The sequence below is a fragment of the Tripterygium wilfordii genome, chromosome 3 (assembly GCF_013401445.1).
Source record: "Tripterygium wilfordii isolate XIE 37 chromosome 3, ASM1340144v1, whole genome shotgun sequence".
Lineage (NCBI taxonomy): Eukaryota > Viridiplantae > Streptophyta > Magnoliopsida > Celastrales > Celastraceae > Tripterygium > Tripterygium wilfordii.
The window spans coordinates 9,836,721-9,856,786 of NC_052234.1; the positions used below are offsets into that span (position 1 = coordinate 9,836,721).

At 37.7% G+C, this 20,066-nt stretch overlaps 2 protein-coding genes and 1 pseudogene across 3 annotated transcripts; all 3 read right to left on the reverse strand.

The window, feature by feature from the left end:
• Nucleotides 1–699: 699 nt before the first annotated feature.
• LOC119995627 (putative disease resistance RPP13-like protein 1) lies at nt 700–8,419 on the reverse strand. Its single transcript, XM_038842137.1, has 7 exons — nt 8,188–8,419; nt 7,951–8,038; nt 7,794–7,893; nt 5,326–5,443; nt 2,314–5,098; nt 2,147–2,223; nt 700–1,027 (listed from the first exon to the last, which is right to left on the reverse strand). Exons 1-6 carry the CDS (start codon nt 8,417–8,419, stop codon nt 2,208–2,210), a joined length of 3,339 nt encoding a protein of 1,112 aa, XP_038698065.1. The 3' UTR covers nt 700–1,027; nt 2,147–2,207.
• LOC119995628 lies at nt 7,624–11,619 on the reverse strand (annotated as a pseudogene).
• Nucleotides 11,620–15,735: 4,116 nt separating this feature from the next.
• On the reverse strand, nt 15,736–19,326 carry LOC119992437 (probable E3 ubiquitin-protein ligase RHC1A). Of its 2 annotated transcripts, XM_038839128.1 has the most exons (3): nt 19,133–19,326; nt 17,798–17,868; nt 15,736–16,885 (listed from the first exon to the last, which is right to left on the reverse strand). In XM_038839128.1, the coding sequence occupies exon 3, from the start codon at nt 16,868–16,870 to the stop codon at nt 15,947–15,949; it is 924 nt and encodes a 307-aa protein (XP_038695056.1). In that variant the 5' UTR covers nt 16,871–16,885; nt 17,798–17,868; nt 19,133–19,326; the 3' UTR covers nt 15,736–15,946. The 2 variants fall into 2 exon arrangements, with proteins under 2 accessions (XP_038695056.1, XP_038695047.1); XM_038839119.1 differs by lacking the exon at nt 17,798–17,868 and having other exon boundaries at nt 19,133–19,324.
• Between the last annotated feature and the right edge of the window lie 740 nt (nt 19,327–20,066).

The window sequence follows — 20,066 nt, forward strand, 5'->3', positions numbered from 1 at the left end:
GTAAAAATCAAAACCAATCGCTAATCATTTTCTCCAATTTACATAATTGTAGCTTGTTTGACATTGATTTCTTTTGCCAACACATCCCTAGTGGAAACGATAATTTACTCATCTTTATATTACTTGTGCGATTTGTGCGCTTGCAATTAAATCCATATCAATAGCCAAGTAATCAGGAGAATTGCCAAGAAACTTCTCCTAATTAACTTTCAATGAGTGGCTTACTCTCAGCATGCTGTCGGAAAGGAATATGTAATTTGGTTGCCCATTCGAGAAGTCCATAGATAGCGTTCCCAAAGCAAAGTTCCCAGCCTTGCTGCACTTACAATACTTATATGTAAAACAAGAGTTAAGAAAAGAGATAAGGTAGAGAATCAAAGGTACTTAAATAATCCAGCACGCTAAAATAATTCGGCAGACCAAATTAATGGAGATGAAGACTCCCAAAGGATATTTCATGGGAAAATCACCCTTTGGCATCAAACAATCTGCTTACCAAATTGAATCCCCAGCATAGCTAAGTCTAAGTCCATCTTCAACCTTCCCCTGCCGGCCTAACTTTGCAGTGCTAGCCATCAGATACACCTGCATGTCTCAAATTTCCGGATTAAGGCCAACTAGCAATATCAAAAAGACTAGCATCTCGCTGCGCCGATGGCGCAGCTCAATGTGCTGAAGAAATAAGAATATAGGCATTAAGGCTAGTCACTATAAACACTTGATTTTTCTTCATAACTTTGGACACTTGATTGCAAGTGAAACCAAGTATATATAAACATTTATAAGTTCTTTTTTGAAATTTACAGACAACTGATTTCCATGATTAGTATCTCTCCTTTCCCCATAAGTAATGGTTGCCTCCATAGCTGATTCTACAACCATAAGAAGTAATGGTTGCCTCCATAGCTGATTCTACAATTTTTGGCTGAGGAGTCCCATATCCTTGCAAGTTGGCGCTTGATGATCTTACGACAGGGCTTTTCATACTCAGACAATTGGCCGCATTCCATTTCCTGGCATTTTGGACCTGTCAAATTTACGATGAAATTGAGGAATATGATTACAAATGTCCACATAAATGATGACAAAGCAACAATAATTTTCAGTTTCTTTTTTGCGTTTCTCGAACCATTTGAAGAATCCCAAGAAAGAGAGCCCTTCATGAACTCAACTCTGATTCTTAAATTACGAAATTTCTTTTTCACCTTCATGTCATAACTCATAACAACAATAACTTATATCCATCTTGTTATTAATTGACAGTTGTTCCCTTCTGTTTGTTTTCTAGGTTCTCCCTCTCTGGAGTCTGAACTTTCAAAAGTCTCGATTGACCTTTAACTTTCAAAGTCTTGATTTTTCTTTTTCTGTAGCTTAGGACTAAACCTAGCTTAGGATTAAGGTTTAGGTGAGAACCTTAATCCTGAGGACGGGTCTCTTTCCAAACCACGCGAGTACTTCCTTTGTTTTTTCCCATCAATTTCTACTTTAACCTCTATATGTATCTCTTTGTTTCCTCTCCTCCTTTTCATCTTCTACCTTCGTTTTTCTATAATTTGAACCCTCCCTCCCACTCTTTCTCCCCTCCCCTTCTTGTTCCTCTATGGTTTTCTGTCCCTATAAAATTTTCTAATTTACTTCTCTCTTTTTTGCTTGTTACATTCTATTTTTCTAATCGAATCTCTCACCCCAGCTTCCCTCCTCTCAAATCTCTCTCCCCCTTTTTATTCTTTTGTATTTTTTCCTCTCTATAAACTTTCAACTTAGCTTCCATGTCTCCTTTTTCTTGTTTCCATCACTTCTTCACAACTTTGTAACCATGTACAACTATAGCGTTAATTTCTCATCACCTAAGCAAATGGGAATCATGTTTTAGTCATCCTACCCATTTCTTTGTAACCATGTACAACTATAGCTTTATGTCATCCTACCCATTTCTTTCTCAAGCCACAACTATTCAGATATCAAAAAAAATCAGCGGCATCTCCCATACGTTCCCTTCTTGAGTTGCATTGAAAAAGAGATGTTATATTGATACATAAAGCTGCTAAAAATTTGAACGATTAAGCTCGACTACTCTGATGATATGCTCACACAAACTTTGACAAAATTTCATCATATCGAATTGAATATCTGGGTTGAGAATTACCTAAACTTTAGGCTACTTGAGCTCAAGTGTTGTGTCTGGAAAGGCCTTCAAGCCTCCAACATCAAACATCCCTTTTCCTGCAAAAGACGAGAACATATAAAACCCACTTAAATGATAGTCATAAATAAAATCATATAAATTAAAAAGGATAAATAAATGAAACTTACAATTGACCATCGATCACTATCCTAGGAATATGTCGAATTTTCATCCAATCACCTCCATCTTCACTACAACTCTCTTTGAGGAGGTCACACTGTTTTATCTCAAAGTTCTTTACCGTATTAGGTAGTGGACCCTCCGGCAATGACTGTAGATGAGCACATCCATCAAATTTTAAAGTTTCAAGGGAGCTAAGAGATTGAAGCAGGGGTAGAACTTTCAGAAGTGGGCATCCTCCAATGACAAGCTTGAGAAGAAAAGGCATGTATGTGCTTTGTAAGCCTTCCCATTTCTCTAACTTTGGCATATCATTAAGTTCCAATGACTTCAATGACATGAAACCCCTACTTCCCCCAAAACCGCAGAAGGTAGAATCAATTTCTTCAAGTTCATGCATCCCACTAATCAGAAGAATTTCAAGAGCTGGAAGTTGACCGAGAAGAGGAAGATATGCACAATTTCGACAATCCTTCAACTTGAGCTCGATAAGAGTAGAAAATAATGGGTCAGCTAACCAATTTGAAAACCCCAAATGCCCATAATTTTCGATTGTCAACCGCTTTAATCCCATATGAGGTTGGAGACTATTAAGCACCTCTAATTGAAGCTGGCTATCACTTGCTTGATTCCATCGCAATTGTAGGTTTTCCAAGTACAATTTTTCACTCAACTTTGCAGTCTCTGCCTCTTCTTTTTTGCTAACATTCTCAAGACCGATGATGGAGAGGTCTCCTTTGATATTATTTAAGTTCTCAAGTTCAGCAATGGAGCTCCCTTGCTTGTCCCCAACAACAAACACATCAAGTGTCTCCAATTGTTTTAACTTCCCAAATTCTGGTGGCATGAACATAAGTTGAGTGTCACTGCCCAATTCAAGATGTTGCAATTCTATCAACTTTTTCATATTATTGGGCAAACGTCTCAAGTTCTTGCAACCCCTGAGTTTGATTGTCTGCAGTCCAATTATGTTAGCAATTCCACTAGGCAACTTCTCTATTTTTGAGTAAGAGGCATCAAGATAACGCAAATGTATGAGATGCTCAATAGCATCTGGAATCAATCTCATATCAAGTCCTCTAAAATGCAAGGTCCTTAAACGCTTCAATTTTTTAAAGAAACCAGAATCAACAATTTCACCTTCAAGCCCATCTGACATAAAGGTCCTTAGTCTCTTGAATCTACGGAACGGCTCTAAACTTAATGGCTGAAAAAAGTCAGAACAAGTCAGAGATGAATGTCGAGCACCTCTGTGTTTCCCTAATAATTTCATCTCCATTCTTCTATCCTCCACTCGGAAGCATAAATCTGACGAAATCAGTTCAGCCAATTTGTGAAGCAGACCATGCATTTTGTACTGTTGTCGATAACCAACTAAATCAGACGCGCAGAAAAATGACCTCCCTAATAAATCATCAAAATACTCCCTGCCAACCTCCCAAATTGCTCTCCTCTTTTCTTGTACAACTAATCCTTCTACCACCCACATTTGAACAAGATTGTCCTTTTGAAACTCATAATTCGAATGAAAAATAGAGCAATATAAAAAGCATCTTCTCAAATATGGAGACAGTCTATCAAAACCCAATTTAAGGGTTGGGAAGACTTCTGTTTTGACTTGTGCCAGTTCCCAAATGTCACCTTCCAACACCTCATGCCATTGTTTTTCTTTCAATCTTTGCCGTAAAACACAGCCTACAGTCTTTGCTACTAATGGTACTCCATAACATTTTTTTGCTATTTCTTTACCAATTCCCTCCAAGTTTTCCATCTCACACAAATTTCTACTTGAGAATGCTTTTTGCATGATAATCTCCCAACACTCTTCATCAGACAGAGGCGCCAAATTATAAGCACCAGTTCTGGCGACAATGGAGGAAACCATGGTACTCTGGGTTGTCACCAAGATTTTACTTTCTGTTCCGGCATAAGCAAATGGAAGCTTCAACTCATCCCAATAATTATGGTTTTCCACCCACATATCATCAAGCACCAAAAAAATCTTCTTATTTTCGACTACTTCACACAGTCGTCTTTGAACGGCGTCAAGAGTGGAAAGAGTAACACTGGTTTTAGTGGCAGACTCTATGATGGCCTTCGTAACTTCCATCACGCTAGAACTGGTAGACATAGAAGCCCATATCCGCAAATCAAATTTCTCGTCTATGTTCATATCATTGTAGACCGTCTGAGCAAGCAAAGTCTTGCCAACCCCGCTAATTCCGACAATTGGGATAACATCAAGGTCCTCCTTTGCAGCATTGACGGTGCACAATAAATTTATTAGATCCTGCTTCTCCTTCTCTCTCCCAATTAAAAAACTTCGATCCATAAGAGAACTTGTGCGAAAATCCCGTTGCCTTTGGGAAGTTATCATGTTGATAATAATTGGGGAGTCAAATTCTTTGGCAACTTCCTCGAGCTTTGCTGATAACTTGACTATTTTACCAGGAAGTTTAAACTTGCGCTGTGAAAGTATCTCATTCCGCACCTTATGCTCCTCATCAATAGGATCTGATTTTAAAGATAGGATAAAACATTGATCCATAACATCCTCTGCATCATAGATGGTGTCAAGAAGTTGACGAAGCCAAATCTCCCACATTCCTCCCGTCAACTGCCTCGAGTTCAAGTAATCCACTAGCTCCACCACCCTCACTAGCATGCCATCAAACTTTTCAATCTTTTTGTCGATATCAACAATGTTGCCAATCCCACTTGAAGCGAAACTGCTAATCCTATCAAACAGTGGTTTAAAAAGTCCACCAAATGCTGCTACTTCCATATTAATCACTGCAAGAGAAAAAGGAAAAATTAAGTTCAAGAAGACGAGAAGAAAGTTTTAAGTAAAAATTTCAAAGTCCATTCTCAATGAGAATAATATGCTAAAAGTTTGAATCCAATTCTATCAATAAGGTCAATAAATTATGAAAGTAAGGAGCATTGGCCGCATATGAGCACAAATTAATATGAACAAATTCTAAAAGCAACATATGGGATAACAATTATTTAAAAGCTACTTGTGTTTATCTTTGATAGAGGAAACCTTACCACTGTGAAGTAACCACTGATCAACGAACACTCGCCACGTGCAACCTGTATCAAGTTTGCCTCCTCCTTGCGCTGGTTAACCTCCTCCTAATGTAATGAAAATTATGACAATATTGTATAAGAATTAACATCATACATATAGTTATCACTACGAAAAAAAAGTATGCATGAATTGCGAGTGGCAGGGCATGTGATATGAAAATAGGCTTGTGCTATGCAATGCAATGCATTTACCATGTTCTAATGACTTAAAATCCAATTCCATTGGCTTGGACATCAAAATCATGAAAGCAAGGGACAAAAGTCCAAATATGATCTAGTATCAATATGAGCAAATGGCACATGCTAATTATCAAACATAAAAATAGACAAACAAACTTGAAAATAAATCTATCCCATAGTGCTATCAAGTCAGATGGACAGACAGTAAATGTGCTATCAAAGTGCAAGAATAAACATGCGAGGCCCAAAGAAGGTCCAGAACATCAACATGGGCCTGACACATTGGGGTATTCTATTGAAGTTTAGTCATCATCATTGGCTCAAGTCGACTCCTTTCTTTTTTTCTTGGTTTCCTCACTAACATCCTAAAAACCCATTTTCAAACAAGCGAGTTCAAAGATTCGAACATCTCAAAGACAAAAAAAAAAATGGTAATCTTGGTGGTGGATTGAGGGTTTCAACGTCCTGTCAAATGAAAAGCCAGCGGCTTTCTTCTCAATCTCCACACCAAAATCCCAAAAGCATTTTCAAATGAGGAGCCGGTCAGGGGCACAAGATTGTTATTGCAATGGTTAGAGGCTTTAAGTCAGACCCTATGGCTTTCCTTTTTCTTTCTTTGTATAAAGGAAGGAAAAAAAACAAGAAAAGAGAGAGCATTTATCTAGTAGGAAGCCAGGGAGTTATGGCTGACTGACCGGAGCGCTAAGTTAAGTCCTCATGGTGTCAAATGAGAAAGGGAGGCAGACCTTACCAGCCTTTTTTGAGTGCGCGAGTCTCTGCTTTCAAAATCGAGTCGAAGATCCTTCTTGTTCCCGCTTCAATGGCTTTGCTTTCACTTTCGCCTAAGATGCTGTGGATAAAAAAGATTAAAACTTTCTCTGTCGCCTATGGCGCTGTGGATAAAAAAGATTAAAAAAGACCCGGTTTGAGAAAGACCCAGAGTGAGAACTCCTTTGCATGGCTAAGATGTTACCTTGATGGAGTTTGCTGTTGCGCCGAGATTCAAACAAGGCCTTTCTTGAGCGTGATGAAAACTATTTATGTTATTACTGGAGGTTGCTGTTTGCTCAATGCCATGGTGATGGTTTTGCCGTTCTGGGTTTTCAACTCTCTGTTCTGCATATGGAAAAGTTTTTTGTATTTTTACATAAAGGTAATATCTTTCAGTAAGACTCAAGACTGACAAAGAGCCGTTTCTCTCTCTCAGTCTCTCTTGTTCTATTTAATTTGTTATATTGTTTTCTTTTATTTTCATTTAATTTGTTCCTGATGATGTACCTTTTATTCGTTTAATGCCTCTGCTATGCATGCTTAATTTTGTTTTTTCTTTGCCTATTTTGAGCAAGGCTACCGTCAATTTGTGATGGCGTTGTGTTTTTTCCCAGCTCTTGCATCACTTGAAATAGCAACTAATATCGTAACTTTCCCTCCTTTTGTAATTGTGCATATCCATTTTCCTTTATTTGCTTTGCCTTTCAGGAATAGATGAACTCGACTTTGTTCACAAGGACAGGGACGGAGCTACAGGGAACCCCTGGATTTTTAAATGTTTTATATATATAATATTTAGTCTACCCTTTAGATTAAAAAAATCCGATTATCGTAATGGTAATGCGTCTTCATGTTTACCTTTGGGACAGCCCAAGTTCGAAACTGCTGAGCAGCTATGTACAGTTTTTTTTATTATTATTATTTTGATAATTATTTTGACTTTTTTTAAAGAAATTCTCTTTATCAATAAAGAATATTTGTTTTTTTTTTTTTCATTTCTTATATCTTACACATAAGATTATTTAATATATAATTTTTATTTATAGAATTCTAATTTTCTAAAATATAAATACATATGAAATTATTTTTTTTAAAAAAAAGAATAGAATTTGATAGAATAGAATAAAAAATAAATCTTGTTTAAATCAGTTTGTGGGATCAAACCAGCAATTAGAGAATCTATTACTTTGCCCAATCTCACCATTAACATGTCAGATGAACCCCGTCCCCCACCACCCAACAACCATATCGTAGCTATCCTTGATTGCAAACATACAAATGGAGGAAAAAAAAAAAAAAAAAGGGGTATATCCACTCACATCACATGTGAGGCAAGCTCTTTGCATTGCTCCCACTTACAAAACTTCTTTGGTTTCCCATGATTCAATTCATTTTAATTATTTGGGCAATTGAGTCAGCTGAAAACCAGAGAAGTCATTTTTACCTCAAATGGATTGTTTATCCTTTGTTGTTTACAAATGTAAAATACAAGAGCTAGGAAGAGTGAAGATGTCTCCATCCGATGGTATGAAAACATGCGGAAGCTGAAAAAACAAGAATATTATTATTAGCACGCAAGGTTTATCAATACAGGTATTAACATATGCACAAATGCCAGAGCAGAATTTTCATTCATGTAGGAGTGGATGCCAAAGCTCAAGAATGAAAATTCATGGAAGAAATTAATTTCTGTTAATAAAAAAAAAAAAGAATGTAACTCTAACTCATCTTACCAGCATAGAAACAGCAGTAAAACAAAAAATTGTATTAGGTATGCATGCAGGAAGTATCATCTTCTGTTTTTAAGTCTTAAAAGTTGGGCGACTAAAAACACTTACCAGAAGATGGCAATGGTGAAGGCGAAGCTGATGGCCTTCTGCCAGAATAGCCTTCATAAGGATTACTCCTTGACGGTGGCTGAACATGAGCAAAAGCAACATTTGGCAAACGACTGGACGAAGGAATTGAATCGGAAACAGGTGCGGGTGAATTTACATGGGGTTGCGGTGCTGCAGCTGAGTAGAGAGGAGAAATATATGGTGCAACCGTAGGGGTTAAATGAGACTGCATTTTGGCTTTCCCGGGAACCCCCTCCCCCCTTTGGTTCCCATTGCGACAACCAGGTGGCTTCGCCTCATTACTTCTCTGTGGAGCAGGTGAGATTTTCTCTGAAGCAGGTGCAACTTTCCAAGGTGGAGGTGTGGTTTTCTCAGTTGCAAGGGCAGGGGAAAACTGCAGGAGCTAGTTGGACCTCATGGGGGTGAAGATGGTTATGGTGGTGGTAGTACCGCTGCAGTCTCCCCAAGGAGAGAGTGCTGCAGGATAGATGAAGTCTAACTTGCTTTACTCTAGCAAATACAGTGTTATTAAGGCCATGGTTTCTTGAATGAGAACCCGTGATAGTCTGAGCGACCTGCTCCAACCTTGGCATTGACGGAGTATTTCCAATCTCTAGTAAAACAGATTACTGAAATGTAGTCGGAGGAGCCACTGTTGAACCTCTGGAATTTCATAGGCTCACATACAAATTCTGCATCAACAAAATAAAAGCCATAAGAATCCGATTGGCGCGTAAAATGACTAGAAGAATAATCCTTGGAATGGCAAACAAGTATAAAACCCAACTATCTGATCCCCGAGTTTCCAAGATAGAGAAAGTTCTTAAGCTCCACAAGAAAAACTCCACCACCATAAAAAAAATTAAAAAAAAAAAAAAAACCTTCAGCAACCGATATACTATCAAACTCCTCCCTGCAAACAACTTCTTGGGCTCACTCATGCTCTCACTCCCAGAAAACAAACACCTAGAGAATGATTCTTATGCGGAAATTCTAAACATTTCAAAGTGAGAGATACAATTTTCATTATGGAGTTGTCCTCAGACACAGATTTCATTCAAACCGGACATTTGCACAAAAACCAGAAATAAAAAGAAGGGAAGGTTGCCAAACCTCATAGGGTGCTAGGTGTAATCCAGACTTCAGCTGACTTGTCAGCTCATTGAAATTCACTTGTACTTGATATATAGAAAAGTTTAAGATGAAGTTGAATAGCATTTGCACTTTCTGCAGAAGAAATGCTTTCTGTGGAGGGATCACAGTCATTCCTCCAGGAAATTTTAACACCTCAAACAAGAATGGCTCCCCAAACAGGGATCTTGTCAAATGTAGAGATGATTGGTTCACAACCAAAGCTAGAAAAGATGCCCTGATCAAACTTTCAGCAGTGGACGATATTCTCAAATTTTTTACTTCCGAATCAACCCCAAACACAACCTTCGTTATGTTTGATCCAGCTGAAGGTTCCAAGGATAAGACAACAACCTGGTTGAAAGAAGAAAATCAAATCAAGATAGAAAAGTGTGAAAATTGCAATCAGAAAAGATCTGAGAGAGTAGATACTTTGGTGGTAGGAACGCCTCTCTCATCAAAAATATCATCCTGAAGCTGCAAGATATTGTCTTCAAGAAGCTGAACTGACTTCTCAACATTGAAACTTGCTAGTTGCTTCTATATCTATTACCAGAGATGGCAAGTTTCAAAATCAGAAGACTTTAGTTAAATAAATTTGAATTACGCTCTCAGCATTAAAGCACAAAAATCCTTACTTGAACTCCACTAATATGATTTACAAGATATGAAAGGGAGGTTCATGCTATTATAAACATGTATCATGCTGCACCACTTACATCGTCCCTTTAAAACAACCAATCATACGTTTGGTTTGGAGAATGTGGAACGTCTCCAGGATTGGTCACATTGGAGCGGACCCAATCCTGGAAACCAAGGTTGGGCCACATTGGACCCAACCCTACATAGAAAAACCAGGAGAGATTCTAACCCAACACCCCTGACTCTACAGATGATTGCAGCCGTTCCAATAGGTCAATCTATTAGGGTTCACAATCAATCCGATATTGTCTATAGGATATAGCAGTCAACAGTCACCATGATGGAGATTTCCTCGAAATTCTAGTGATACCCAAATCCTATATGCTATCTTTTCAAACTTCGCGTTTCGAATAATTTTTTTGTGCTTGCACATTTCAAATAAATTACTTGCAATAAAATCAGACATTGACAGTGAATGATCAATGATATCCACTAACTTTAATAGGATTAGATACATATCAAAACGATTGAGAGAGAGAGTATATTTGATTACAGAACTATACACTTCACATTTTCAAGCTTTTAATATTCAGAAAGAGTACAGGCAAAATTTCAGATTTTTTGCATATCAGCCTCAACCTAGAGTGAAGCTAATAATTTGCAGAAGCTTATCCCATTATAGCAAAATTTAGTCCCTCTCCAGTCAAATTATTAGCAAGCATCTAAAATAGAAAGGCAACAGATTAGAGCCTTGTTATAGCATTTGTCCCACAAAAATATTCTTCAACCTAAGTTCTTTGTTCAGCGCTATTACTGGATGTTCTTCATTCACCACAATTATGGATACCCAAATGGCACCCCAAAAAAAGTAAATAAAAAGTACGACACTCACTTTTTTCGTCACCATCGTAGTCAAAACAAATCCCTAGTCCACTCGAGTTAGTATCCCAATTTTATTGTGTGTTTTAGTGATCAAAATAAAATAGATAAAAAATTTAAGACTGGTTCACATCCCCTTCATCTTTGCACCCTATTAGTATTTAGTACCCACCATCAACAACAACAACAACAACAACAGTGGGTCCTAAACCCCTTTCAGAGCACAATGCACGGCATACAAAAATAAGTCAAAATAGTAGATAATTCTAAAGCAATTCTTCTCCACATAAAATCTCATCAACCAAAGAAAACAGAAATGCCAACAACCAAGTAACAATCCACAGCTCCAAAACACCCTCGGAGCCCAAATTTTCAAACAAACTAAAAACTAAACTAAAATAAAATAGAATTCAGATCCAATCCATCTCGCAAATATGCTCATTACCCTTCAAATTCTCATAACCATTAATTTAATTTAATTTAATTTTCGAAAAAAATGACCCTCACCTCTGTACTTCACATCAAGATCCAGAGCCCGCTGATCTGCAGTCTGTAAAAAGGGTGGCAACCATAACAAAGCGGAGAGAAATACCGCCACAGATAATAGCAACACTGTCACCAACAAGGATCTCAGCCCAATGAGCTTATGTACCCCACTGCAACAACCCCAATACCCAAATATCGCCTCCGCATTCAGTTCACAGAATCATCATTCCCCTCATTAGACGGCAAAGATCGCCTCCGCATTAAGTAATGCAGGAGAACCAGGTCACGGCCCATAGCAGCAGCTTGGTAGGTGAAATTGGCCTACGTAGCCTCCCATTTAATACTACAAACAAAATGCAAGGAATCCGCTGTTGCTTTCGGTATGTGGGTTTCAATTTTCGTAATACGTTTTAGGGTTTCAAGTTGCAGAAGAGACAGAGAGCGTGTGGAGTAGGTGAGCAACCATCTGCAGCAAATGACAAGTCGGTTATTATAGTGTATTTCCGTCAAATATTGCTGACATGGCAAAAAATATGTGACATAATTTATATTTTAAAACAATTAAAATGACATGTTATATGTGAAAGATAATGACATGGCATTTGAAATAAATAAAAAAAAAATCAAATAGCCCTAATTTTTGTTCTCAACACGCTAAGCCCTAATTCTTCTTCTCAACACACTAAGCCCTGATTGAACTCGAAATTCTAACTTAAATCAACCGCCTAGCCTCCTTCAAAGATCAAATTACAGGCAAACTCACCTTCGTGGGTAGCAAGTAAGGCTAGACCGACAGGTTTTCAAAGAGAGGAGTAGAGAGAGATGGATGATGCATTATGGGGATGGAGAGTGTGTGGACACGTGTCATCATATTATTGGCTTTAGACATTTATCTGTCATGTCAAAATTTAATTAATTAATAAATAAATTATACATAGTTAGTTAACGGACACTTCTACAACATTATAACGGACGGAATTCATCTGAAGGGACAATTAGTCCATTATTTCAAGAATGAGGGATTGAAAGAGCCAAAACAAATTATAAGGGTTCAAACGACCCGTTTCGTGTTTAATTCAAAAGTTCAAAGAATTGAGGTTGGAAGAGAAAGGATTTTTGAGCATCATGCTTGACTGAATTATTTTTCTTTGAGTTTGACAAATAAATAAAAATAATAATTTGATGATGATAAAATTTGTGTAGTTAATAAAAAAAAAACCATATTTTTATGATGTGTTGATAAAATTTTCTCTGCTTTGAAATCTAAAAACTAAAACACCAACACCTCCTGAAGTTGACCGGAAGTCCCTTTTTTCTCAATACTGACCAACATTTAGCCAGCCAATAAGCACTGTTGCACTAGTCAAAATTATTTTAGGCCTGTGTGCCGCTTCTTGAGCCTTTTGGACTGCATCATGACTAATGGACTACATCAGGAATGTCTACTTTTTAATATCTAAAAACTAACCTATAAAAAAATATCTAAAAACTAAAACATCAACACCTCATTGAAGTTAACCGAAAGCCCAATAGTTTGTTCAATGCCGGCCAAGCATTTAGCCAGCCAATAAGCACTAAGTCACTGGTCAAGTCGTCTTGACTAGCGCTTATGAGGTAACTATAGCGCTTATGAGGTACTTGTCTTAACTCTCAACGTCTATCTCAATTAATTCCTATCTACATATCATGTGTTTGTGTATGTAATTTGTAGAGAAAGCATCAAAGTAAGAGTATATGAGCTCCGTAACATGTGCAGCTGGTAGTATGACCTTTTTAATAAACGTTGATTTTGGCATCCCAAATTACTATTTCTTGATTGAATTGTTGCTTCAATTTTTGTAGCAAAATGAAGTCAATTAATCTCCGAGCCATTCTCATCGTTGCTGAAATATCAATGATACTGCTATTGATCTTCATCGTCCAAGTCTCGGATGCCGGGAAGAATATTGTTGTTGATGAAGAAGTGAACAATCATTCCAACAAACATACCTCTTCATAGGCCGCAGAGGATCATTGATCTCTATCTCCTCTAGTAAGTCAAACAGAGGTTTATGTTAATAAGCTCCCTCACACAAAATGTTCATACTGGGTTCATGAGACCAATACACTCGCTGCATGGCAATACATGCATCAACATCACAATTGTATAGATATAAAACTTTATTTGATTCCACTGAAATCCATCGTAAGGTAATGGCTTGTCATTAACACAAAGAATAAGAACGGTCCAGCTAGGAACATTAGAGTCCATGGAATCCCTTTCAGATTATATGACATGAGGGGAATCCCTTTTGGATTCTATCACATGAGACGACCAATAATGAAGATATCCATGCTCAAGTTCATCCATGGGCTTATTCTTCGTCATTCATGTTTAGCTGCCTACAAGTTTATTATGAATGATATTCGGGACAAGTTACATGGAGTTAACTTCAAGTTGCTGCATGCTCTTAGAGAATGTAACCGAATCGCAGATACTCCCTTGGGTTGTATATCTTAGTCGATGTCAGTGTGTCTAGAGGCAGCTCCTCCTCTATTTATTTTTTGTATATTTCTGACATTTCTCTTGATTAATATAATTCTGAATTAGAACTCAGAATTGATTAGAGTAGACAAATTTTATTTTAGGTCTCTGTGTTGTTTCTTGGGCCTTTTGGACTCCCATCATAATCCATGACTAATTGGGCCCATGAGTTATCATGGTCTGCATCATGAATGTCTGCTGTTTATTGAGATTCCAGTAATGCTCTTTAACCGGTTGACATTTCAGGACATGAGCTTCACTAACTTTGCATATCCACTAAGAGGTGGAGACCTCAGTTCACCATTTGAGGATTATATGCAATCCACCCTTTCTGAGGTTTCTTTTGGGCAAGAATCGTCCATGGTTCAATTCGATCAATGAGCAGAAGAGAAGAGCTTCACGATCATCCTTACCATTTTCAACAAAAATATCATATGATACTTTTCTAATTTCAAGAGAGGCCTTCGTGCCTAGAAATACTGTGCACAATACACTAAATTATATTATTTATTCAGCTAACTCAAACAACTCAACACTACTGGGTATTATAGAACACCTGAAGCCTCATCTGTTTTAATGGTCAGCTTCTGTTTTTCCTTGACAATATTGATCTCTAGAACACATTCCACTCACTCACAAAGAAACCAATGTTGGTCATCTGAAACTACGTGGAATTGCTGCAAAGGCTACTACTTTCTCAGTTAGTCATAGCCAAGCTACATTCAATGCAACAATTTATATCTTCCAAAAAATGTCTTTAACACTAAAATCGAGTCAGAACTCAGAATTGGTTCTAGTGGGCAGATTTTATTTTAAGCCCTTTTGCTGCTTCTTTGGCCTTTTGGACTCCATCATGACTAATTGGGTCCATGAGTTATCATGGGCTGGGTCTGCATCAGGAATGCCTGCTTTAATACGTAAAGACTAAAATCCGAATTTTGACCGGAACCCCAATTCTACACAATAAGTCTCACCAGACAGCTGACATCTCTTTAATTTTTAAAATGCTGGTTAGCCAGCCAATAAGCGCTAGTCACTAGTCAAGTCGTCTTGAGTCTTGACTAGTGCTTATGCCTTATTGGCTAATTGCCCCCATCAACGCCTATCTTACGTAATTCCTATCGATATATATCTAAAGAAAAAGCAAGTGAATAACTTGTGCAGCTGCTTTTCTTATAAAGGTCGGTTGGTTTTGGCAACCCCTAATTACTATTTCTTGATCTAATTGTGATTGCTTCAATATTTTTTGTAGCACAATGAAGCCAATTAATCTCCTAGCCATTATCATCGCTGCTGGAATATCAATGATACTGCTATTGATCTTCGTCGTCCAAGTCTCGGATGCCAGGAAGATTGTTTCTGATGAAGAAGTGAACAATCATCATTCCAACAACATATTTGGCAATCAATCTCACTTAATCCCAACCACTACAGATGGTAGTAACTTGGCACAGTCACACACATATGCACCACTAAAATCTGGTGCCAATCTTATAACTTCTCAACGTCGTATGACCGCAAGCATGGGTCACGTTTCTCCCAGTACAAGTCATCAAGATGGACACCATCGTCCTTAGTTAGCGTTGATTGGAATGCATCCTGGCTGGGGCTTCTCTTTGCTATTTTGTTCTTGTTTTCTGAGTAATATAACTTTCTTTGTAATACTGCAATACTTTTTCTTGTTACTCAAATATTCAAGATGAATAATAATCTACTAAAATCCCATGATTTAGGATGGCAAAGTTCTGCTTCCTACAGAAGGGCGGGCTAGGGTTTCAGAGACGCAACAGATATTACCATCCAGACTCTTTACATTAACAAAATCCCAAATTCGTTTGCTTATTTCCAACCATAAAAAGCACCCATACAGAAGAGAAGGTACAAGCTAGAGAAAAAGCACAGCAGATTTAAGGAAAGTCATTTACATAACAAGTTGCAAAAGTAGAAACAGAAACAATCACATTTAAACAAGACTCCAGAGTACCCAATGTTTCAGACCAATTCCACTCTAAGAACATGTTTGGTATAATTGCATGCGCCAAGTTATTATCACGAAGAGCGAGAGAGAGAGAGAACCATGATCCGAGGAGTAATAACCTAATCAAAAGGCCATCCAGAATAACCCATTTGGTGGTTACTGTCATGCATAGTTGGTGAGCTGTTTCCGGCTGTTCCATTATGCCTAGAGCTAGAACTTGATGAGCGGAATGGCCAAAGGTAAGAGAATGGATTTCGTCTTCCTTGATTGTCCCTACTATTTTCCCTTTCATTGTTTGTGCTGCTTCTACTTCGACCACTTGAGCTTTGAGAACCATGGCTGCTACCAGATCCTTGTGGTGGCAGCTCTTGGCGACATACAGGGCATGAGTTGTGCTGGACTAGCCATGGGACTATACAGTCTGAGTGATACATATGGTTACAGGGCATCTGTCTCACTTCAGATCCCAACTCAAATTTTTCATGGCAGACGGGACAATGAGAATCAGAACGAAGATGCCTCTGTGTGATCTTGATGGTTGGCATTGCATCGATTGAAGATCTGGATGCTGGGGCAGGACCTCGGCGATCATTAGCCGAGAGCTGTTCAAACAATTCCTCCAATCCAGGACCTATAAAATAATCTCCAGCATTACCTCGTGTGATTCCAATTCCAGGAGTCCCATTAAAAAAAGCTTCAAATCCACCATTTCCGGACAGCCTAAAAGGTATTTGGCCTCCAAAAACCAACAAAGGACCAAATCCCTCAGGAACAGGATCTGATCTCCCCCTGATATCATGATTATAACTTCTGTCTGCTAATCGCTGTCTCATAAAACCTGAGAAAGCTTCCATAAGCCCAAACCTCTGGTCATGATCTTCATCATTGTCCAGTCCAAAGAAATCTAAAGGGCTGATACGCACCATATCATCAAGTTCTTGAACAAATCCTCCACTGCAGTAGGGACAAAGTGCATCTCGTCCACGCAGTCTGACTGGCCGCCTGCATCTGTGACACCAGTGGGTGTTCCTGCTACTCGACATCCCCCTCTCTCCTCCCTGAAAAAGCCTCAAAGCACAATATGAATTTAAACTCTTGATTCTCACAAATAAAATGAAAGAAAAACAATAATGGTACTCAAAACTTCACAAAGCAAGCGAAGCGAGGCAATAATAATAACTTCCTAGATGCCAAATCCACACTCCAATCCCCAAGGAAAAAATTATAACTGCACAATTTAATGGATAGATGTCTAATCATAGTTGTACATCAAAAACAAACAGTATTCCTGGCCCTCGAAATACCAAAAAAAAAGACCATATGAAAGAAGAACACTTTCCGGAAGAAGTTTAGTTACATGGTATCGCACTAGGAACAGAGGAAAAACAACATTGAATAGAATTCATCACAATGTAGCAACTATTTTTTGCCAGAACATTGGATATATTTCCTCGCCTCTAATTTAGTATTTGGAGATGATGTGAAGATTAATCCTGATGTCTCAACGATATTCTCCCACACCAATGTCAACTTTGACATTCATTTGCCATTGGTAAAAAATATAATGCAGACTACGATGCACTCTATGATCCACCCAACATTTAACATCTCTATTTGCCTACAAAGGTCACCCTTTAACATCTCTAATTTAGTTAATGTTTGATCATATTGCAAAAAAAAAAAAAAAGTTCTCAGAAGATTATTCATGCTCTCATATGTTTAAAGAACATTCAAGTCAGTCTGCCAACAGATTGTCTGTCCACTATACAAATGATGCCCACCCCTCCGGCCTCCTCTCTCTCTCTCTCTCTCACCAGGACAAATACTGTCCAGAGAAAAGGTGAGAAATGAATGAGTATTTTCCTTGGACTTGCTGGAAACAAAAGTCAGGAAGTCACAGAAAATAAAACACTAAACTAAAAACTGAAACAAATCAAACAAATGCTAAGTTTAGCAAAGTGGAATATTACCACTCAATGGAGGGGGTAATAAAAACTCAATGGCACATTGAACATCCCAAAGCAGTGACACATCACTTTATCTGATACATAATTTGACAGTTTCAATAAGAACTTCACCACAATGAATAAAATGGTCCACAAAAACAAAATCCACCCTCAAAAAAGCTAAACAAAATAGGCATTGCAAATGAACAAAATAAAACATTCATGAGATCTTAGCTATAGCACCATCCTATTCAAACAGGTTTGATGGCTCCAATTTCTTCTGATAGCTAATTTTGAATGACAGATCCAGTATTTTGTGCATGACAGAATAAGTGTAGGTTTGAATGATACTTTTTACCTGTATCCAGTGCATCAATGGGCTCTTTTACTGTTTTTGAAAAGATATCCCCATAAAAAATTACATAGCAAATGCAGGTCAATTCTACTAAAGAAAGAAAGGCACTAAAGAATTATCGTGGAGCACAAAAATAGTTAAAAATGATAAAGAATGAGGCATCAAAGAATTGTCTTTTGCAATTCAGAATAAGCGACTCGAAGCCACACAACAGTACTACTAACAACAATGTGCCAGAAAATAAAAGGGGGAAATGAAAGGGTGACATGAAAGAAATTATCCTACCATCTACTTGCATTGTCAGCCAAAAGAGACTTAAAGCCAATCAATTTTCAGGAGCTTTTCATACACACGCACGATAGAAAAACATAGACATGCTCAAGATGCACTCTCAAGTGTCATTTATTTGTTTGAACACACAGTTCTCAAAAATCACAAAAAACAAAAAATACTGCCATAACAAATTCCACTTTAGCTCCAAAACTAAACTGGTACAAGCCTAACAGCATGAGTGACCAAATCCCCCATTCTTGAAAAGAATAAAGTCATCAAGATTTAAAAAGATCATACAAAAGTCAAAAGACCATGTCTCTCCATCAATTCCCACGAAACTTGCAAGTAATACCAACAGAACTCGGATCTGATTCAAAATCACAAGGATCCTAAGAAAGTGAAGAATCATAAAAGTAAACATACATCTCTGAGAAAGCAAACATGCAGATACAAAAGGTCTACTTATCTTCCATCTCAACTTCCTCTTATCCGATTCAATATCAATTAACAAAATCAAAACAGAAACGGAGAAAAAAAAACCACCACCACCTAAAGTACTCAGTTTCTGTTTCGTTTCCAAGCAATAATTATGTTTCCATATAAACAATTAAGAATCGAAACCGCAAAGATAAGTATCTACGCTATCAAATCAACTATATTAATTAAAGTCAATTCAATAAATGAGGTAACCAATCAACAGAATTACCAAATCTGAAGGTGCGGGAACGTACCTTCGAAGGGGATGAACAACACCGATGGATCCTGATCCGATGAACGATGAGTGAGAGAATGAGAAGGATAGAGGGAAGGAGAACCCTAAGACAGGGTTCGGGGCTTGAAGGCGGAATCGGACTGGTTTTTGGGTTATCTCGAATCTCACACGTGCCACTCTTGCCAACTGTTATTTTTCTCTCTGTCGGACTCTCCCGGTCTGCATCATCACTCGCTCTTCCTTGTTTTTTCTTCGTCACTCGCTGTTTGTTGGTTTTTAGTAAAAATCACCACTATTTTTTGTCCTACTGTCAATTTTTACAGTTATTATGAACTAAATAAAATTCATGCTTTAGACCAATTAATTAATTAATGGACCCTAGTTTACTAAATTTATCAATGAATATTTATTTTTTCTTAAATGGGTAGCATTTAATGATAAATGGATTAACCCTGAAAGAGTGGGTAGGCAAATCAATGATGCAAGAGAAGTACTTTTGAGACAATTTTGCATGGTAAGAATAGAAAAATGACCAAATGTTGGGTGGTTACCAAGTGAAGTCAAAATAAGAACTTTTGTGACGATGGCAGTGCACCTAACACTATGGAACTCCAGCCCAATTATAAATACTGGAAATTTTGGTGACTTTTTGTCATTGTGAAAAGAAATTTGAATTTGCAGTAAATCTTTTTAGGACACTATTTCATTGCTGAAATCAATGAGAATACAATTGAAATAGACCACCCCAAAAAAGGGGCAGGATTTGCTTTCACTTAAGTCAAGCAAGCGACAAAAAACAATCAATTATCATTATGGACACTGCTTTAATATGGGTCCTATTCTGTCTACTTTTATTTTTATTTTACTGTCAATAATTAGTTTGGCAAGAGAATGATAATTGATTGTTCAGTAAAATCCGTTTACTGAAACGATAAACTGAGTAAACTCTCTAA